Below are 20,457 nucleotides of genomic sequence, written 5' to 3'. Positions count from 1 at the left end.
ATCTCTCCACGTACTTCAATCTGTACCACCCTCACCTGCCGTTCTTGCACCAAGAGTCTTTCAAGCCCACCGCTACTTCACCGCCATTGCTGCTCGCGGTCCTGTCTATTGGTGCTTTGTACACTTTTGAGCGACAGCATGCATTCATGCTCCACGTGGGGTCCAAGATGCTGGTCAACCAATTTTTGCAACATAAGGACAACTTTGACTCGCGCAAGTGCCCTCTCTGGGCCATGCAAAGCACCCTGCTGAACATGATTTTTGAGAGCTGGAGCGGTGATCCCAAGGGCCTCGAATGGACTTGTTCCATCAAGAGTCTTCTGGCCAACGTAAGCGCATTCCCTCTCTTTATTGTACTATCTGAATGATGCTGATAAATGTAGATGGTTGCCGGAAACCGCTATCAACTGAAGCTCCGGACCGAAGCGCGCGAGGGTGCTCAGCCGACCCGCGAGGAGTGGATCGAGGACGAGTCGTGTCGCCGGACGTACTACGCCGTTTACATTTTCTTCGGCATGCTCACGCTGACTTTCAACCACACCCCAGCGATGAGCTTCGACGAGTTTGACAACTTGGAGCTGCCTTCCTCGGAATCCATGTGGAATCTGGATGTGACGGACGATGAGGCATGGCGTCGCAGCTTGGCGTCCTCCACGCCGCTTACTGTTCGTGAAGCGCACGACTGCCTTTTCCAGGGCGAGCAGACGCGCTACAGTGCTTTCGCCACTCGCGTGCTGATCAATGCGCTCTTCCTGCAAGTTTGGAACCACAAGAGGAGCTTCGAGGCCCTCCAGGACGTGGTGACCGAATACAAGCTCCGCTTGGCGCTGGAGACGTGGGAGAGTTCGCTTGAAGTGTGCGAGCCGGAAACGATCGTGGTGCCTCTCAGCACCCCTCAAAAGGGCCACCCCTTGATTTTCAACTCGATGGCCGTCTACCGCAACACCCGCGCTCGCCTGGAAGTTGACCTCAAGTCCATCCAGGAGGCTCTGCGCTACCACTCATCTTACGAGGTCGCTGCTGCGATGACGGTCGCTCGCGAGAAGGTCAAGCGGTCTCAGGAGATGAACAAGGTGATCCAGTCGTGCTTTGAGTGCATTGAGATCGCCGCTGTTCAGGGCATCAACTGGGTCGCCAAGACATCTGCAACCAATTGGAGCGTCGAGCATCCTCTCTGCGGCTTGGATTTGATGGTCATCCTCAGCCTCTGGCTCTATCGCCTGGAACATGACGAAGAGCCCGCATCGGAGGCTGAGATGGCCATCTACAATAAGGTGCGGAATCTGTTTGATGATGACGCCGTCGATGCTTTTGGAAAACTCAGCTCCACCGTGGCCCGTGTATGGGGTAACATCCTAGACGGCGTGGTAGTTTGGGGGTAAGTTGTCTTCTGCTATGCTTATGCTGTGATATGGTGTGCTAACTTGAAACAGAATTACGAAGCTCATGGGCGAGTCATTCAAACTTCATTCCCAGGCCTTGGTCGGCTACGAAGATTCGTTGCGCGTTGCCAAGGACCAACCTATTCACCCAATGCCGACGAAGACGCTTGCCAGCGTTGGCACCGCGTACTAGTGCGAGCAACATCTCCACTCGACGGATAGGTAGCTTGACCATGGTCATCTACATCTTCGACTAAGTTCATCTTCATTATCGTTACATTCATTCCTTACGCGGGCATTGGTTTACATCTGATTTGGGTCGCTGGTGGATTTCGGATTGGGTCGGGAACGGCGAGCAAGTGGCGGCAGGGTTCCCCAGGGAATGCCATGATCTGAACTGCCGCAGTATGCTGCTTGCTGGCGTTCCCTGGCTCACAGTTAATTGCTTTATTGTTTTCTGCGACGTCTTTCATTGCGTTATGGTTTCGCAAGAGCTCACGGGAGTCCGGTGTGGTCATTTTCTTGTTTTTGTGGGTTGTTTTCCCAAGGCAACATCTCGACACCCGGCTGGTCCTGTGTGTTCGTCCTAGCACTCGGTGGAGTTGTTGTTTTCATTGCCTTCTTCTTATACGCTCTTCTACGCCCTAATCATTAGTGCCTCCGTTCTACATGTGCGCATCAGCGTGTTTGGTCAATTGCCATGGGGTTTACCCTAGGCCATCTTTGATACCTTTGTCCGTTATATACATTCTTCTGCTTCAAGTCATTCGTTCCACCTTTTGATCTATTACTTTGTTCGTGACCACTTAATGTATTGCGTTAAATCGTTTGATATGGTGATGTGTTTATGTGTCCCCGCCGTTGATGTTCTCCGCTCTGATTTGATCTGCTTTCAACTGCTTTGATTTTGGCCTTTTTGATTTGATTTGTTTAATTGCACATGCTTTGCTTGACCTTATCAGTAGTTCTCTGTACCATAGTAATTTGCGCAGAAAATATAACTTGTTGGCGGGGTCTTTGCAGTTACAGTATGGTAGAGTCGTAGAGTTGTTGAACTGGCTGAATGGCTGGACGTAGCTGGAGTTGGCTTTATCGACGAGGTGAAAGAGTGGGTCAACCAGCACGGTGGATCGGTGGGGGATCTGGTTCGCGGGTGCTTATCAGGAAAAGAAAGGAGGCCGACAATCGCGGGGGAATGAAGTGAACTGAAAGAAGATGAAGAGGAATGAAATCCATGGAAGTTGCAGAGACTGGAATTTGGGAGATCACTGGACCGGAGCAGGTGACTTGGTGCTTACCCCTCTTCTTTGCTTCTGCAGCAAGCAGTGATGCCCGTTCCTGATCCTACAAGTACAAGTACTCCATCCATAGTTAGCTTCCTGATTCTCCTTCCTCTTCCCCTCACCTTATCACTCACTCACTTTACTATCGCCCCAACTGAATCAATCATGGCCCTCCCTTCCAACGTCCACGTTTCGTCCCATCCCCTCCTCCAAGCCAAGCTCTCACAGCTCCGGTCCGCATCCACCTCGACCCGCGAGACCCGCAGTCTGGTGCACGAGATAGCGACTATCTTGGGCGTGGAGGCATTTGCAGCAGGATGGAAGGTGAAGAAAGCAGGAATGGTAGGTTCACTCGTCACCTAAACAATCAACAATCCTCAATGTATGTATGTAATAGCTAATTTATCTGGACAGGATACCACCCCGTTAGGCACCGAATACGTCACTCACGACATTGATCCTTCGGACATTGCCTTGGTGCCTATTCTCCGGTCCGGATTGGGCATGATAGAGGGTATTCACCTGCCCCCATACTCTCTCACCGACCAATTCGGTCACCCAATACCTAATAATTTAACAAAACTAATAATGGAAATAAACAGCGATGAACAACCTCCTCCCCACCTCCATCCCTATCTACCACCTCGGTCTCTTCCGCGAACGTCTCACCCTCCAACCCGTCGAATACTACAACAACCTGCCCTTCCAGCCCGACAGCTCCAGCACTAACACCGCCGCCGCGGCCACGGCCATTCTCCTTGATCCGGTCATTGCAACGGGTGCTACCGCTGAAGCAGCGATTCAGTTACTTCGCGAATGGGGTGTGCAGAGAGTCGTCATGTTGAGTGTGTTGGGTTCGGAGGCGGGTGTGCTTCGCGCGGCGGGCACTTGGCCCGAGGGCGTCGAGGTGTGGACTGGAGCCGTGGATGCCAGGTGTGATGAGCGGGGGATGATTGTGCCGGGGTTGGGAGATATTGGGGATCGGTTGTTTGTTGCGATGGGGAAGTAGGTTGCAGTATGCAGTATGCAGTATAGTATACTAGTCTACTTACTATATGGTATGGCATGTAGTGAAAGATATGGATAGATAGATAGCAGCAGAATAGGTAGATGTGGGTAAATAGACATGATCACCACTTGATTGATTGATTACCGTCCCCGTTGCAAAAACCCCAATACATCCATCTCAACCCCATACTCCACCTCATCCCTACCAACACCAGCAGCAGCAGCAGCACCCTGATTCACATTCATCCTACTCAACCCACCCACCGGAATCTCCCTCCCAGCACCAGAAGCAGAAACCGAAGTCGGAGTCATCGGCCCCAAACTCGGCGACGCAACAATACCCACACCCACATCCATCCCCGTCGTCAACGCCACCCCAATCTCATTCTCATTCTCTTGCTTATACAAAGTCCCCCCACTCCCAGCAGACGCAGAATTCTCCGGCGTGATATAATTATTATTATTCCTCTGATGTAAGCCAGCAGCAGCAGCAGCAGCACCTGCACTCCCATCCAAACACCTCCCATCATGCACATGTCCATGATGATGAGTGATGAACTTCTCCCCGATTCCACCCCGTCCGTGATGAATCCCCCGCGTGAGAAGCATTTGTCGTCGAAGGGTTTGTGCGCGTTCTTCGCGGAATTCGGCGGCTATAGTTTCCATCATATCCCCCGAAGGGTATGTTGTTAGATGAGTTTTGGGGATGTATTATATGAGTGTGTTTGGGGTATACATACCTCTCCAGAAGAAAACATACACGCCCATTACGATGAAACAGGCGGCCAGAAAACCGAAGAGGATGCCGAGTTCGTGGGAGAGGGAGGTCATGGGGGTGTAGGGGGGGATGTTGTGCGGGTTGTTATTGGTATTGGTGGTGGCTGTGGTTGTGGTTGTGGTGTTGGACATTTTGATGATGTTGGTGGGATGGTTCTGAGGTAGTAGGAGTTAGTTGTTGTGGGAGTATAGAGAGGAGGGTAGGGTGTATGTGTAGTATATGTGATGTGAGGTGGAAGACGTACTGTTGTTCTGATCTGTTGATTGGAGATGGAGATAGTGATGGTGATGGTGTTGTGGAAGTAGATGTGTAAGTAGACGCGATGAGGATGTATGTGAGTGTGGTGAGATCTTCGATCAAGGGAACCCACTTTTCTGCAGAGGAGGGACCATTCACTGACATATGAGATAAAGAATGGAGATGACAGTAATCTGCAGTTCATCGTATTCTTTGTCTGTCTGCGCGGTATCATCATTGGTCGTCGCACTCGTGCTACCCGGATCGGCCAACAAAGGCCGAATCAGAATCAACAGTGAAGTGAATGAATAGAATTTAGATTCATGATCAGTTAAGTAGTAAGTAGTAAGTAGTAGTAAGGTAGTGTAATAGTAAATACATCATCAAACAATAGCCTCGAGGGCACAAATCAAGGTATCATGTACACGTACAAGAAGCGTCAGTAGAAGTAGGTAAAGGTGAAAGGTAAAAGCACCCGGTCTATACATGGGGTATGGTATGAATGCAAAGGTCGAAAAAGTAATGCAGACCTCACAAAAAGTGAAGTGAAGAAGCGAAAAAATAAACTGCAGCACAGCCAAAAGTGATGGTGGCTGCTGCAATGCAATGCAAGCAACGCTCGTAGCAGAGAGCGACCGAAACCAAGTCTAGTCGCCAAAGACTGTCGTGAAAAGAAATTATAATATAACTCCGAATGCAAGTTGGTGCAGCAGAAACCGTCGAGTCGAAAAGTCGACGATAATCGTTGAAGGGTATCACCCCAGCATCACTGCTGCCAATGCCGTACAGGTCAATCCAATGGCCATGCCAATCCATGGTGTTTGTCCGAGTGTGCCTTCACTGCGTGCGCGCAACGCTTTGGTTTCCCCTGTCGACGCGGCCAGGCCGATTCTCCCGCTCGCTGGTTCGGGCAGTTGATCCTGCACCCGTGTCGCATCTGTAGTATCTTGAATCTCTAGCAGCGTGCGAATCTTCCGTAACTCCGCATGTTGCTCTGCATTCGACGGCATCGGGATCTCAGGCAACGGGGCGGGCGGGTTGGCATTGGGGAGGGACGGCGTGGGAGACACAGCGGGAGGTATTTGGGGATCGGCCTCGACGGCGAGGGCTATCGTCGGAGCGAGACAGAGGAGGATCGTGGAGGTCTTCATTGTGAATGTGTGGAGTGGATGTGCGAGAATGCGACGAGAAAAAAGGTCGGTGCGGAGGGAAACAATGCAAGCAAGCAAGGCTGCGGGATTCCAGAACGTGCTGGATCAAAGCGAAGAAAACTTGTGCCGGGAATTATAATCCACCACTTCCAACGATACCAACAATAGCAACGGAAGAATCCAAGTCCCACAGTAACCGAAGTCAAGGTTGTAAGCTGAGTCGAGATCTGAAACGGGGAGCGCGACAGATGCGAAGAGTCGAGAGCGCAAAAGAAACGACTGGCTGGTGTATCTCCTGAAACCTGTAACGAACAATACAGGGGAAGCAGGCAACGGCAACGACAGTGTATGTGTATGTTAAATAAATTTGCAACAACAACCACAGCAACGACCGTCTCCAACAACGATGGGCACAATACAATATAAATAAAGTACAAGCAAGAGCGAGAGAGTAGGTTGCAACAGGAGAGGAAATAAAAAAAGGGACGGACGGGAAAGCAGAAGAAGAAAAGAAGAAGGGGGGAGAAACAGGCGAAACGGCCCAGACGCTGACAGGCCAAGCTGGAACGGGGGGGCCCTGACCCTGGCCTTTGCCAAATTAGTGGAAATTTAATTCGTCTTTAGCGTTTTTTGCGCCGACCTCTCCTCTTCTAGGACAAAGCCCCACTTGCCCAAGTGGCCCCCAATAGATACCTAGTGGGGTTTGCCCAGCCTGCAGTGGCCCGCTATTTTGAACATCTAATTGGCTGTATCCTGCCGTGTCAGCACGGGCTGGGACTAGCGTCAGTTGAAAGGTTGTCTCGTGCCACTTACAGAAGCTTGTCAAGAAGGGCAGCGGTGGAACCAGGGACAATCCCTGTAACCATCGGCATCAGCTTTTGCCCGATTGGGGGAGGGTCTGGCCCGGATGAACCAATAAGAAGAAGGAGAAACTCCACGCGAGGGCGAGGTTCATTTCCCGCTATTGAGTGAATTGGGGGACGGGATGATAAGTTAGTGTAGTGCACTGTATAGGGCAGATAGATACTAGTATGGAGGTTAGTAATAAACAGTATTATTTCCCAGTGTATCAGGCTATCTCGATTCCAAGTGAGACATTAATTTGCTTGTTGCTCACCGGCCCTGAAAATGACGAGCTTAAGCTGGATTAATGATGATGTGCAAATCCCTCTCATCAACACGGGATGTCGCATCAGCTAACACTTCCCATCTATCATACTTCATTAAAGTCTATCGATCATCACATACTCGGCATCTCACACTTTATTACATACAGTGTCTGCCTCACTCTGCTGCTGCTGCTGCCCTCGGGTGGTCCGTGTGCTAATTATAGTCCCGCACATCACGCTGTTTCTCCGCGACAATCACTTCCACAAGGCAATCAACATCAACACCACACAATGGCTGTGGCGTGGCATGGCTGGCATGCTTTTCTTACGTCGTCACCTCTCACAGCCATCCATGTGGATAATACATCATCCCCAGGGTTTCTCCTCATTGGCATCTGAACTTTTGACAGTTCTATCTTTATCTTCATCTCTATGAACAAAACATCCGATCGGTTGTCCCCCGGCCATCCCGCATGACGTAAACCCCTTCCCTGCCTCCCAAATAAACAAGGCTATCACAACAACAACAGCCCCATCAACAGTGGGATAGCGTCAACATCCACCAGCCTTCTCACTGTTACATACAACATCATCCTGTTACAACATCTTCCCCCAGTCTGGTGTCACCGTAAACTTTCCACTCAGCTGTCCCATCGCCCACACCTTCTTCTCATCATCCGGGAATTCCTCGTCCGCTGCATTAGGCGGGGTCGACACGATCAACGCTTCTTGGAGAAAGTCCACGGCCGTTGCGCGATCCAGCTCGAAGCTGATTCCTCCCCAGTCCATCGTCACCCGACCCGACGCATGGACATTCAGCTTGCCGACGCGCCCGGCGCTGAGGCCCCAGTCGGCTGCAGTGACAATCTTGGACGACGTCCCTGTTGCCGTGGCATCATGCCCACCCTCGAGGATCTCGACGCCATCTTCGCGCTTGACGCCTGTCTGCTCTGACCCACTGGCCTCCGGTGCGCTCTGCCCCGCCGTCGTCTCTGTAGCTTCATCCACTGGATTCTCGCTGTTGCCCGGTACCACCAGGTTCGGCGTCATCGGTGGGAATTGCATCAGGAACAGCTGCCCCGCCAACTTGTCCTTGTTGACATCCTCCTCCTCCTGCTCCTTGTCCTTGTCCTCCGTTGTACTCTCCTTCTCCTTATCCTGGTCGTTGGCAACCACAGCAGGGGCCTCTCCCTCTGCCGGGGTGGTGGTCTCCGATTTCTCAGGTTCAGGCTCCTTCTGGAAGAGGTCCTTGACAATCTCTAGGTCCTGCTCGTGTCGCTCGTACTCTTCGATGTCCTCCTTCGTGCGTAGTAAACTCTTCGGGTCCTTCACGGCAGCAGGGATCTCCGATTCGGGCTGAGGCGTAGCTTCGTTCGATGGGGGTGTAATTTTCCTGCGCACCTTGACCTTCTGCACCGGCAGCAGTCCATCATCCGTCGTAGCTGGCTCCTCCGCATGCGGAACATCTGTCATGACCTGATCATCATCATCTGTAGGCTCAGACTTGACCTTGGGCTCTCCCTCCGTAGTAGCCGCAGCATCATCATCAGTCTGCTGCACAAAGAGCGCGCCATCATCCTCCTTCGTCTGCGCCTTCGCCTTCTCCCTCAGCTCCGCCGACTTGCTGGAGCTCGACTCCATATTGACACTGACCGTGCGCTCCTCATGCTCATGTCTCTCAACCCGAATAGGCCGCAACCCCTTTTCCGCATCAGCATACTTGACCGCTGCCTTCCCCTTTTTACTATCAACCATCATCTGCTCCTGATCCTCTTCATCACTATCCAAATTGATCTGGTCGATACTAATGCGCACCTCCCCATCACTCTCATCTGACGAGTAATCGCGAGTCCCCGCCGCCGTATTACCCAAATCAATAACCGACCGACTGCGTCTCGACATAGACGAATGTCTCGAATCATTTCCAAACCGTCCGCCTCTACCCCGACGCCCAGACATCCCCGATCCCAATGGCCCGCCCGCGGACCCCAGAGGTCCGCCACGCCCGCGCCCAAACCCACCGCGACCACCAGGACCGCCCTGGTCCCGGCCGCGCTGGATCGCCGCCGCCTCCTTCAGGCGCTCGCGATGCCGCTCGGCTTCGAGCTTCTCAATAGCTTCTCGCTCCTCTTTGCTGCGACGGCCGACGGCGCGCGGCTTGTATTTCAGTGTAGGTTTGGCGGGTTCGCCGGGCGCAGCGGGCGCGCTGGGGGGTTTTGCGGCCGGTCCGATGCTGCCGGAGGGTGTGCGTTTCTTGAGCGATTGGAGGCGCTGGACGGGGGCTCGCCCGGAGGCTGATGGGCCGGGCGTAGGAGTCTGAGAGTCGCCGGCGGTGGTGGCGCTGGGCGCGGGACTCGCTGAGGCGGTTGTAGATGCATTGGCGCGGCTGGCTGCGCCGGCTGGTGCTCCTCGTCGGGGAGCACCTTTCGGAGGCATGATGGGTGGATGTGGATGTGGATGATCGGTGTGGTGGAAAGGGTGGGATTGAGTAGCGTTGAAGTAGTGTTAAAGTACGGACGAGCTGGAAGGGTATATAGAGGGTGGCTCGTCCGGAGGTAGGGAAGAGGAAAAGTAGAAATGAAAGGCAAGGGAGAGGATTGGTAATGAAATCGAGTGAAGATGAAGATACGGAACTTTTTGGCAGGATCCGCGCCCGCTCGGCGTTGGAGAAAAAAAGGAAATTAGCGCCTCAGGCCGCTAATGCGGGGCAACGCCAGTCAGCCGGCGCTAACCCGATCCGGACATCACCTCAGATGTTGCTTCAATAATTCTGTCAATTAATGGCAGCCATTCACTGGATGTGATGGATCGCATTGAGTTGATATTGGAACAATGGGTCTATTCAGATGTAGCTGGATTAGGCTAACGACTTTCTATTCTGTCTATTGGCTAGCCTTATACTACCAGCTCGCTTACGAATCTGCTGTGGCTCATAAAATTCAATATATATTTCCTATTGATCACAGTAGACCTCTTTGCAAGTTGTAACTCATCTCCAGTTGAAATCAGACGGGCACCAGCAAAGCCATTCAAAACACAACCAAGTAATCCAGATACATCCGCTCTTTCAATGGGGGCCTAAATGAGTGGAGGCGACCCCGGACCGTGGCCGCGAAAACATTGCAGCAACTAACGCCAAAAGACACAACTCAGGAAGCTCAATCAACCCGCTCAGCTCAATCGCTAGACTATCCATGAGAAATAACAGGCCAGGCAGAATGCAGACGGTAATGCGAACTAGGTTGGCGATCCGAGGAGAGAGAGGTAGAGAGGTAGAGAGAGAATGAAGGGAGCGCGGCACTCGTGACTTCGATGCAAGATACAAAGAGAGACGTCGTGCACGAATCCGCCGGCGATGAAGGAAGGACATCCCAAGAGGCAGGCCGGCTCGGGGGAGAGGAAGAAGTATTCAGTGATATGATGGGGGAGATTCGGAGAGTTTCAAGATGATCAAGCCAACGGTCCGCGTGGAAAAAACTCGTTAAGGAGGGGAAGGATACAATGCACGGAAGAATGTCGATTCGTCTATGTTAAAAGGTGTAATATGTCAGGAGAAATGCAGCCATCCAGGCGCAGCTCATCAATGGTTCGGTACGACCGGTGTGGGCGAAAAGGAAAAAGTGAGTTAGAGGAGCGAGAGGTCCGAGCGGTCATGGGCCAGACACAGCCATCCTCATTGCTGGGATTGGAATCCAGCTAACGCTTGCGCTTCTTGTTCTTATCCACGCTAGCCGCCGTGGTCACCGGAATAGCGGCCACGATGGATTGCGTCTCGACTCCATTCGGAGTGGCATCGAATGCTTTCTTGACAGGGACCCCCATGTGGCGACCATAGCGGCCTTTGCGACCGTTACCTTCGTCTTCGCTGATGCATCCTTCAATGCCGATGCCAGCATCCTTGCATCGGCCGCAAGGGCGTTGTCGATCGCAGCCCTTCTTGCTCTTCCGGCATCGTTGGCAACGCGGCTTGGTCGACAAGTCCTCCTCGTCGGCGGCGAGCTGGTGCTGGAAGTTGACGGACGAAGTCGAGGTTTTGCGGACCGGCACAGGGCTCATCATCTGCGGTGATACCGCCGTTTTCTGAGTCGCCGTGGTAGACGTCGCCTTGACTTTACGGGCGGCCCCATTAGCCGCTGGCTTGCTGCTCTTATTCGGACGCACGGGTGCTGGCTTGGGCCCGCGCGCTTTGGTGGAGGTGGCAGCATGGGTGGGCCGAGTCTTCGCCTTCTTGGACTTGGGAGCGTCCCGGTAGAGCGTATCCTCCTCCATATCATGCCTCACCAAGGTGTCGTTCAACTCTTCATGTTGGTAATCCTCATCGTAGCCATCGTAACTTCCATCAGAGCTGTCAAAGCTGGGAAGGATATCGTCCAGATGCTTGTGTGTGTGCTTGGTGGCACCGGGTGGGAGCATGGGGCTGGAGTCGAGCCGCTGCTTGGACCGAGCGGGCAGATCATCGTCATCATCGCTGTAGTCATCACCATCGCTGGTTGCGCCCGTCGACGATGCAGCATCGGCGGCACCGCTGAAGGCATCATCAAGCGTGGAGGCAGAAGTCCGGCCATGCGAGAAATTAGATGCGTCTCCCAGACGAATCAATTGCATAGCAACATCCTCGTCAGAGATACAGCTGGCAATGGTAGGATCCGGGGTGGGGAGGATGCCCGGGCCGCCGCCCCGACCAGCCTGGTTGCTATACTGCCCACCAGAGGACTGGGTCGTGGCTCGGTCGCGCAGCCGGTGGCCATGCTCAGGAACCACAGGGGTAGCGTACACAGGATTGCGCACCGGATTGACGTTATAGATTTGCTCATTGTATCCATAGCTCTGTGGAGACGGCAATGGTTGTTGGTTGTATGGGCGCTGGGTGGGGCGTGCGAAAGGTGAGATGGCCCCTTCCTGACCGATTGACCGGCGTTGGGGCGAGATCGACGACGTGGAGGTTGTAAGCGGGACCTGGGGAGGAACGAACAAAGGCAATTCCTGGAGAGGAGACAAAGAGAAAACGTTAGCAAGTCTGGTTCACATAAAGACGGGGCACGAAAAGATGACTGCCACGAACCGAACTTTCAAACTTGGGCCGCTTCCGGCGGCCATCTTGGAGGATGTTTTCCATGCTGATATCTGAGCTGCCAAACTGCTCGGTTCGGGACTTCTTCGTCCCAGAGTAGCCTCCCTCACTATCGCTATAACCAGGGGTACCCTCCTCGTGGAAGCTGCCATGAGTGCTCGAGCCTCTGCTCTTGTTGCCTACCCGAGACGACTGCTTGTTCTGGGATGCGCTACGACGGCTGCGACCAGACGGGGATATACTGCGTTTCCGAGCCAGCCGCGACGCCGGCCGAGAAGGTGGTTGGCCGTGTTCCAAGACCTGCGCCGGCGGCATGGCCGGCGGCATCTGGAAGGGCTCCCCTAAGCTGGGACGCTTGCGGGCATCGGCTGGGAGATGCCCATAAAAGCGATCGCCGTAGCCCTCTGTGTACGCCTGGACGGGGATAACCCGCACATAAACAGTCATGTTGTTCCGTAGATTCTCATACCTGGCAATGAGGGTGATACCTTGCTCATCTTCGAAGCTGACACCGCTCGCAGCACCGTCGTAGATGCCGTAAAAATTCTTAACCGTAGTCACAATGGAATCCGTTGTGTCATGAGGATAGATCTGTACCCGCATCGGTATGCGGGCCCGGACCTTGGAGTTCTCATCGAGAAGTAGCTCAAAGGCGACGTTCTTAGGAACCGAGCTCCGAGGGGAGGGTTCCTGAGGCGGCGCACGATGGTCGGTGTAGGCAGGCGACTCCCCAGGGGCAGCATGCTGTTCGTAGTGGACAGCCTGCATGGTGGGAGAGTCTGAAGAGAGGTACTACCACACTGCTACTACATTGATGTATGAATCAATCGGGTGTTCGAATTCGGGTGGGAAGAGCGGTCCGGGCGAGAAGAGACAGAGGGTGGGGGGTGGTGGGAGAGGGAAGCAGGCAGAGACGGGGAGGAATAGGAGGGTATGGGCAAATTCCATCCAAACCTACCACAACAGAGAAACCAGAGGGGTTCAGTTGAAAGATGGACTACCCGCGACAGTTTTTATGGATGTGTTGGATGGCGACTCAAGAGGGTGGTCGGTGGGAGGACGACGGCACCTCAGTCGCAAGAGCCGAGAGCGACGGGAAAGGCAAAGAAAAAGACGGTCGAAAAGCTGGACAACCACCACCACCAAGGTTAGCACGATGTGATGCAAAAGATGTCAATGAGAAAGGACGATGTGTAGAGAAAGGAATCCAGGTCTATTCGATGACGCCGAGACCTCCCCTGTCGAATCCTGATGGGATTGCAGATTGGGGAGGAGGAGAGACGACCCGAAACACTCGGAAGACGATGGATGGCATCAAAGACGTACCGATGGGAAATCAAACCTATTTGTGTAGAGTCGCACCCGAGTATCGGATCCGACGAGATGAGAAAGGAAGGATAGCGATGGTGGTTGAGGGAGTAGGAAGAGGGGTGGGCCGTGGGAGGTGAGTCGTTCTACCAAGCGCTTGGGTATGTCAGCGGTGGCATCACGCAGAGCCGAAGCGAGTCAGGAGAACCAAAAGGCCAGGAAAGGGGGAGAGCGGGTGCAAAAGAAGATCAAAGTCATGCTAAACGATAGACTGGAACCTACCTGATAGATATGCACCAAAAAATCGAAGGGAAATGGTGGAGTGAGTGGGCGAGAAGAAGTCGGGTTGGGTCGAAGAGAAGGTTGAGGAGGAAGAGAGAGAGAGAGAGAGAGAGAGCAGAAGAGGGAGTGGGCGCTGGATGGATGGATGGATGTGGTTTCACCCAAAGCGAGCAGAGGTGGCCTGGGTCGGTGACAGTCCATCCTCTCGAATGCACCCTTTTCCCCCCACAGACTCCCCCGACTTCCTTCCAGATGCGAATTGATTCTCTATATTCTCTATCCCACCCTTTTTTCTATTTGCGCGTGGCTTTCTTTCATCGCAAAATCCTAAATCGCATTGCGTCCGAACGGACCGGCTTCTATCTGGATCTACGAGATCGGCGACTCTGCCTGGAAGGACTTCTGGCAAAAAATAACGTACAAAGTACCTGTCAGATGAATCGCTAAAACTACACTTTTATATTGCTATAACTTTTGTTCCAATACAACGCCAGTGTTGGGGTGAAAGGTGAGTGCAAAGTGCTTTTGGATCTCTGGAGTATCGGCCGGGTGTTGGCGCAAACGACGGCGACATTGTCGATCTGCGACCACAGAGAACAGGTGCAGGAGTACTTTTGGAACTGCCAATCTACGGACATTACAGGAACATACACACGGAAAGAGATACTTGTGGATTACGATCATAATTATTATCATTATTATTGTTGTTACCATTTGAATTCTTTGTGCACCCAACGGAAGAGATGGTTGACCAGATGAAGCGGAGTGGCGTAGGGTCAAGGTTGGCTGGCACTTCCTCAGCGCGGCCACGTCGAATGACACCCCCGATCACATCCCGGCTGCGGAGAGCGAGTAATGGGACGCTTTTCTTCCATGTCCGTCCCCATTTCGGGTTTGACTCCTGGGAAGATGGACATTTTCGTATCAGAATGGTTCAAGGATCAAGTCGTAGCGAATGTTTTCCAAAAAGGCGAAATGATCACTACAGACCAAACAAGCAGCGAAAAGATCCGAAGAATGTTATCCTGGGGAATAAGGTTGGTTCCCTTTTTCCCCTACGTGGATGGGCATAAGACGCAATTAAAGACGACCGACCAACTGTCTCCGGAAAGAACTGAACTTGTCCCCCCTCCCCTCTCGCAGCGACCAATTCCCTCAACGCTGGTCGCGCAAGGTTCTTACCATGCTCAATGCTGCCATTCCATTACTCGCGGGGCGTAAGACATGCATGATGGTTTGGATAACCGGTTGAAAGGGCGATCGATGCTCCGGATCTCCATGTTGGGGCAAAGGAAAGGAAATCTCCTACGGCGCAAATGTTCTCCATGGCCTCAGGCTCATCATCATCCATTACCAGTATGTAGACTACTTAGTAGTAATCAGTACTCCCTAGTAGGAGTACCAGACACCGCCAGCGCAGAATCCCGGAGAAACAACCAGACCATCATCATCACCACCAAAGACAAAAAAAAGCAAAGGAAATACTACTTAACGGAACAGCATGCAATGGAATGAGGGGAGGGCAATCCACCACACCCAACCATCGCTACCGGGGGATGGAGACGAGAACTGAATGAGATTAATTGGGCCAGGATGCTGCAACGACACAGAGCCAACAAGCCGACGAGCAACAACGCCCAATTGTTGCCTCGTTTCATGATCTGCGCCTGTCCAGACTCGTCCTTTTACCCCTCCTCGGAAAACGGTGGGCTACGTAAGGATCCCCGTCTTTCCTTCACCAACTTTCGGGCAGGCACAAGACTCTGTATTCTTTTGCGACCAGACTGACAGCGAAGAAACTCATCATCATCATCTGAATTAGCAGCTCCAATCCTATGGACAGTCATTTGGCTTCCTGTCCCGCGGGTCCCTAAATCGCATCTGCCAGGCCGGCCATTCCCATGTCTGCAAGGTCCAGTGCAACTTCGCAGCGGCCTGTGAACTAAACCTTCGGAGGGTTGGTTCCCTTTGACTGCCAATCCGCTGTTTAACCATGTCTTGCACGCTGTACTGGGGTTTCTACACAATCTCATCCTGGCCCCAAGCGATCGAATGAGAATGACTGAAGAACAACCAACTGGCGCAACAATGCCGTTAGCCGGGTGGGGGGAAATCAACTGGAAGGACTGCATTCCGCAAGGAAGGCAAATGAGAATGACAATGATGGGATCGTATATATATATATATCTACGGCAAGATATAGGCTCAGTCGCTTCTTTCCCTTCTGTTTGTCAAAAGTTATATTCTTCAGTTCAAATTGAACACAATCCGATCTCGTGCGATCATTCCAATTGTAGAGTTTGTGAGTGTTCCTTATTGAGGCACTCAAAGCGGGGCCTGCTCCAGAGTCAATAACCAGTCCGGCCGGTGCTTCAATAGTCATCATAATTTTGCCCATTCATGTTAGTTAACTAACTGGCTTTGCTATTGTTGTTGGTCAGCCGCCAGGCCAAACACACACCGAAACTTTGCGTATCTTCAATAGTCCGCTTTCACCGTTCGGTTGTCCGCGACACCTCAAATGGCGGCTGGTCGCCAGCAATCCCAATGTTCATCCTTTCCATCTTCTCTCTCTTCCTCTACAATGCACAATGGATCACAGCATCAATCAGTGTGAATTTGCGACCATCGCATAACACATATCACCAATACTGGCTATTTCACTGATGGCAAATCCGGTGGAGGTCGGGACTTTTTCGCACACGACCATCGACAAACCCGCACTCATGAATCCCGCCGCCTCATGATAGGTACCGCCGGATCCGCGTCCCACAATTGGGGGGGGGAAACTTGTGGCTTCCTGGCGAGGTTGGCATTTTGCGCGGGTGTAAACGGGACCCAAAGATCAGTCCAAAGTAAGTGCCAGTTAGAAAACCCGCAAAAGAAGCCAGGCCAAAGATACAAACTGTAAGCCTACAGGAAACATGGATTCCTCAAGTCATTGACGGGTTTGCGATTATCATGGCCCGTCATCATTGGCATTACCAGAATCCAGCTGGAATCTCGACCCGAATGGCCCATCCACGCCATCCTGGTCGAGACGTTTCGCTCAAAGACAATCAGGTGCGCTGCCATGCGACACCGATGAGCCTGGTTAATAGTGCGATCAGAGGTCCTGGATAATTGGGTTGGTCGCAAGCTGAATTCAACATTCCGGTTGCTCCAACCTCCGCTTCAAGCGTCAAATCCCGGAGCAAAGATGGCAGCTCTCCCGTCCGTTCAGGGTCACGTGAATTCGCGTTGGGTGAAGGCCGGCTTCGTGTGACCCGGCGCGTCCAGGACCTGGGGGAATATCTACCATAATTGTCCACCACAACCGTAAGTATTAGCAGGAAATGCTGTCGTTTTAGAATCGCAAAATAGCCTGCGATGTAAAGTGCCTTTTATCGCCAGATATAGCAGGGTTTGGAAGAGAAAGATGGGCAGTAAAGGAATTGATATGCTGGTGGGAAGACGCGTTAGATGATGTCACCCGCTCTGGAGAGCAAGCAAACAGCGCAAACAGCGGCTGACCTAAGCATGCCATAGCAACCCCCGAAGCGGACTAGCGCGGGTGTTGTTGACGGTAACCAAGTAAGGAAGTGACCGTTTCGGGCAATGCTGGTGGTTGCCCTTGAGATTCAGTTCAAACTCAGCTTTTGTTTGTCCTGCCCTTTCTTCGTTGCTGGTCGCCCTGTCTTTGTCAATGTATTGGTGTTAGTCGTTGTCTTTCAACCAACCTCCTCCCTCTCGTGGCAGCCAACCTTAACACTCAAACCTGGTCGAACTGGCGCTATCGCTCGAGCCCTTGGCGCGGTCTTGTGTTTGTTTGGGGTCGCATTTTTAGTATAACTTTAGCTGCGACGACCAACTCCTGCGCAGGGCGCAGAGAAGTAAACAACCACCCACCCTTCCCCAAGCTCCCCCAAACACGGTTCTCGAGGCTTCAGAGTATTACCTCTCTTCATCCAAGATGGATGCAAAGGTACGTTATCTTCCATTGCATGTCCTTCCTGCCTGGCAGCCGTCCAATCGGCTTATAAACATGGCATGCATGTTCACGGTGCTGCACGCGCACTGAGGGCTTAGCCTCCGATTATCCCTTCACCAAGGTCGCGAATTGGTTAATAACACTGAGCTGACGAGATTTATGGCATTAGCCCCAGAGAATTCGCGTCCGTGGTGACGAGAATGCCCCCTTCCCTCTCGCAGCCAACAAGACCCTTACCCAGAAAAACAAATCCACGCCTGCCTTGTCCACCATGTTCCAGAACGGCGCTAACAAAGGTGCGGCCAAGCGGGCTGCTTTTGGCGATGTCAGCAACACGGCCAAACCAATTGCCGGTCGCGATGATATCTCCCTGGCGGGCAAGAAGCAGACCAAAGGGGCAGAGAAGGCGGCGTTGATCGTCGAGAAGAAGGCCAGCCTGGCGCAGCCAGCTCAGCGGCCCATGTCAATGGCTGGTATGAAAGGCCTCTTGAACAATGTTCCCAACGCCAAACCCATTGAACCTTCCAAGCAAATCGCCTTGCAGCAGCAAACTGCAAATGCTAGAAAGATCTTGAACAAGCGGGCTACAGTATTCAAAGACGCGTCGGAACCGTCGAACAACAAATGCGAAATTACATCCAAGGAAACCAACACCGAACTCGAGGAAGGGGACAAGAAGGCATCCCTTGCACAGGCGCCCGCAGCTGCGAAGCGGACCACTACGAAGGAGGAAGCTACACACGAAGAACCGAAGCCAGTCCTGGAAGACGCCGAAGAGCCTTCCATTGTGGACTCTGAGGTGGACGAGGCAGAGAAGGCTTTGCTGGAGGTTGATGATGATCATTGCAAGGTCCAGGATCATAGCGAGGATCCCAAGCCCCGCGAGCTTCCCGCTGCGCCGGAGGTTCCTGAACCTAACCGTGTCGCGAAGGCTCATCGTGACTCTGCCTCGACCTCGCATGCACCAGCACAGTCGGAGCCGGAAGATTGGGATGAAGAGGACGAGCATGAGGAGGAAGATGGGTATATCACTGCTCGCTCCTACCGCTCTCGCGGCGAAAATACCACCGGGGGTGCCACCACAGTGCTTTTCCCCAAATTCACCCAGCAAGTCCGGCGCGAACTAGCTCTCGCGGAGCAGGTCGTGGAAGCCACACGGACTGAGGAAGACATTGAAGATGAATGGTACGATACAAGCATGGTTGCTGAGTACAGCGAGGAGATCTTTGAATACATGAGAGAACAAGAGGTACGTACTAAGTCTGGAGAAACCTGATCCTATGTAGTTTAGATACTGACATGGCCTACAGATCAAGATGCTACCCAATGCTCACTATATGGATAACCAAGCCGAGATCCAATGGTCTATGCGGTCTGTGCTTATGGACTGGGTCGTGCAGGTCCACTATCGGTTCTCTTTGCTTCCCGAGACCCTCTTCCTGTGTGTCAACTACATCGACCGCTTTCTTTCTTGCAAGATCGTGTCCCTGGGCAAACTTCAGCTTGTGGGTGCCACTGCCATCTTCATCGCCGCCAAGTATGAGGAGATCAACTGCCCGTCCGTGCAGGAAATTGTCTACATGGTAGATGGAGGATATTCCATGGACGAGATTCTCAAAGCTGAGCGTTTCATGTTGAGCATGTTGCAGTTCGAGCTGGGATGGCCTGGCCCGATGAGTTTCCTGCGGAGGATCAGCAAGGCCGACGACTACGACTTGGAGACGCGCACTCTTGCCAAGTACTTCTTGGAGATCACCGTCATGGATGAGCGTTTTGTTGGAAGCCCCGCGAGCTTCGTTGCCGCTGGCGCTCACTGCCTGGCTAGGCTCATGCTGCGGAAGGGAACCTGGGTATGTCCTTGACCTGCTGAAGTTCGAAAGAAGTCGTCCTAACATGTTCCCAGACTCCCGCCCACGCCCACTATGCCGGATACACTTACACGCAGCTTCTCCCACTCATTTCTCTCATGGTGGAATGCTGCGAGAACCCTCGCAAGCACCACGGCTCTATCTACGAGAAATTCTCTGACAAACGCTACAAGCGCGCTTCTCTGTTCGTTGAGAACGAGATGAGAAAGGGATTCATCGTCCCAGAGCAGGCCAGAGATAGCTCTTATTCCGATCGCAACGCATCAACTGAACCAGCGCCCTACTGGAAGCGCGCATAGCTTCTAATCTAGTCACTCATGCTGAATTCCTCGACCTCTTCTAACCGCTACCACTTACAGAAAACTCAACCCATCGTCGTTTACTTCTGCATATAGAGCATGAAAATGTCTGACACGGCGCAGGGGTTCAGGGTTTGCTGGCTACACTGACCTGCAACCCGTGCCTGTTGAAAGCTGCTAATATCTGAAAATAAGAGGCGTGAGTGTGCGCAGAAGCTCACGTCGCCAATACCCCAGGATCAAGGTCCTCACACCCTCCTTTACCTTTTTTATGATACCAAGACATGTGACGCCTATGGCCATCCATGCAAGATGTAGACCACGCAAGAAAAACCGTTGCCGTGATCGGAAATCGGATGTCAGGGAGACGGAGTTCTTTTGCTTTTACCTCATTTCTTTTTTTCTTCTTTATTAATGATTTGCACGACAATTGATTCATGCAAGCAGTCCGGGTTCGGGAGTTAATGGGTCGATGGCTGTCTTTTCTTACAATCCCTCCTTTACATTTTCTTCATTTCTCTCCTATGTCGTTATGCCCTTGTGTTCTTCTACCTTTCTCGACTATCACGACCTATTCACGCTCCCGGCAGATTGCTGCTATCCACGGAATCTTCACGACGAACGGCGAGCTCCCCCGAGCATCGCTATAATCCATTGCCCTCTGATTTCCTTTGTTTCGTTGGAAATGACGTTTACCGTTCGTCTATTACC

General features: G+C 52.6%; 10 protein-coding genes across 10 annotated transcripts; 5 read left to right on the top strand and 5 right to left on the bottom strand.

The window, feature by feature from the left end:
* Positions 1 to 334: 334 nt before the first annotated feature.
* On the top strand, positions 335 to 1,525 carry BO85DRAFT_278619 (fungal specific transcription factor domain-containing protein). Its single transcript, XM_025655170.1, has one exon. The coding sequence runs from the start codon at positions 384 to 386 to the stop codon at positions 1,380 to 1,382; it is 999 nt and encodes a 332-aa protein (XP_025516563.1). The 5' UTR covers positions 335 to 383; the 3' UTR covers positions 1,383 to 1,525.
* A 1,102-nt stretch (positions 1,526 to 2,627) lies between these two features.
* Positions 2,628 to 3,814, top strand: BO85DRAFT_448653 (uracil phosphoribosyltransferase). Its single transcript, XM_025659991.1, has 3 exons — positions 2,628 to 3,007; positions 3,080 to 3,179; positions 3,268 to 3,814. The coding sequence occupies exons 1-3, from the start codon at positions 2,831 to 2,833 to the stop codon at positions 3,672 to 3,674; spliced, it is 684 nt and encodes a 227-aa protein (XP_025516562.1). The 5' UTR covers positions 2,628 to 2,830; the 3' UTR covers positions 3,675 to 3,814.
* BO85DRAFT_477275 (uncharacterized protein) lies at positions 3,815 to 4,883 on the bottom strand (the record flags this gene model as incomplete). The annotated part of the gene is made up of 3 exons (XM_025662830.1): positions 4,696 to 4,883; positions 4,414 to 4,606; positions 3,815 to 4,326 (listed from the first exon to the last, which is right to left on the bottom strand). Exons 2-3 carry the CDS (start codon positions 4,580 to 4,582, stop codon positions 3,815 to 3,817), a joined length of 681 nt encoding a protein of 226 aa, XP_025516561.1. The 5' UTR covers positions 4,583 to 4,606; positions 4,696 to 4,883.
* A 560-nt stretch (positions 4,884 to 5,443) lies between these two features.
* Positions 5,444 to 5,839, bottom strand: BO85DRAFT_437786 (uncharacterized protein; the record flags this gene model as incomplete). Its single annotated transcript, XM_025658640.1, has 1 exon — positions 5,444 to 5,839. The coding sequence occupies one exon, from the start codon at positions 5,837 to 5,839 to the stop codon at positions 5,444 to 5,446; it is 396 nt and encodes a 131-aa protein (XP_025516560.1).
* A 1,028-nt stretch (positions 5,840 to 6,867) lies between these two features.
* On the top strand, positions 6,868 to 7,446 carry BO85DRAFT_278573 (uncharacterized protein). The gene has a single exon (XM_025655169.1). The coding sequence runs from the start codon at positions 7,024 to 7,026 to the stop codon at positions 7,345 to 7,347; it is 324 nt and encodes a 107-aa protein (XP_025516559.1). The 5' UTR covers positions 6,868 to 7,023; the 3' UTR covers positions 7,348 to 7,446.
* BO85DRAFT_278572 (putative DNA-directed RNA polymerase III RPC4) lies at positions 7,447 to 9,687 on the bottom strand. Its single transcript, XM_025655168.1, has one exon. The coding sequence runs from the start codon at positions 9,382 to 9,384 to the stop codon at positions 7,546 to 7,548; it is 1,839 nt and encodes a 612-aa protein (XP_025516558.1). The 5' UTR covers positions 9,385 to 9,687; the 3' UTR covers positions 7,447 to 7,545.
* A 794-nt stretch (positions 9,688 to 10,481) lies between these two features.
* Positions 10,482 to 12,899, bottom strand: BO85DRAFT_278479 (putative C6 finger domain protein). The gene is made up of 2 exons (XM_025655165.1): positions 12,011 to 12,899; positions 10,482 to 11,931 (listed from the first exon to the last, which is right to left on the bottom strand). The coding sequence occupies exons 1-2, from the start codon at positions 12,785 to 12,787 to the stop codon at positions 10,645 to 10,647; spliced, it is 2,064 nt and encodes a 687-aa protein (XP_025516557.1). The 5' UTR covers positions 12,788 to 12,899; the 3' UTR covers positions 10,482 to 10,644.
* BO85DRAFT_278528 (uncharacterized protein) lies at positions 12,900 to 13,527 on the top strand. Its single transcript, XM_025655167.1, has one exon. The coding sequence runs from the start codon at positions 13,012 to 13,014 to the stop codon at positions 13,465 to 13,467; it is 456 nt and encodes a 151-aa protein (XP_025516556.1). The 5' UTR covers positions 12,900 to 13,011; the 3' UTR covers positions 13,468 to 13,527.
* Positions 13,528 to 14,963: 1,436 nt separating this feature from the next.
* Positions 14,964 to 15,907, bottom strand: BO85DRAFT_278472 (uncharacterized protein). Its single transcript, XM_025655164.1, has 2 exons — positions 15,426 to 15,907; positions 14,964 to 15,276 (listed from the first exon to the last, which is right to left on the bottom strand). Exons 1-2 carry the CDS (start codon positions 15,739 to 15,741, stop codon positions 15,098 to 15,100), a joined length of 495 nt encoding a protein of 164 aa, XP_025516555.1. The 5' UTR covers positions 15,742 to 15,907; the 3' UTR covers positions 14,964 to 15,097.
* Positions 15,908 to 17,348: 1,441 nt separating this feature from the next.
* On the top strand, positions 17,349 to 19,982 carry BO85DRAFT_278440 (cyclin family protein). Its single transcript, XM_025655163.1, has 4 exons — positions 17,349 to 17,573; positions 17,749 to 18,828; positions 18,890 to 19,429; positions 19,483 to 19,982. The coding sequence occupies exons 1-4, from the start codon at positions 17,562 to 17,564 to the stop codon at positions 19,744 to 19,746; spliced, it is 1,896 nt and encodes a 631-aa protein (XP_025516554.1). The 5' UTR covers positions 17,349 to 17,561; the 3' UTR covers positions 19,747 to 19,982.
* Positions 19,983 to 20,457: the final 475 nt, after the last annotated feature.

The sequence above is a fragment of the Aspergillus piperis genome (genome assembly GCF_003184755.1).
Source record: "Aspergillus piperis CBS 112811 unplaced genomic scaffold BO85scaffold_7, whole genome shotgun sequence".
Lineage (NCBI taxonomy): Eukaryota > Fungi > Ascomycota > Eurotiomycetes > Eurotiales > Aspergillaceae > Aspergillus > Aspergillus piperis.
This window is presented reverse-complemented; position numbering and strand designations above follow the sequence as displayed.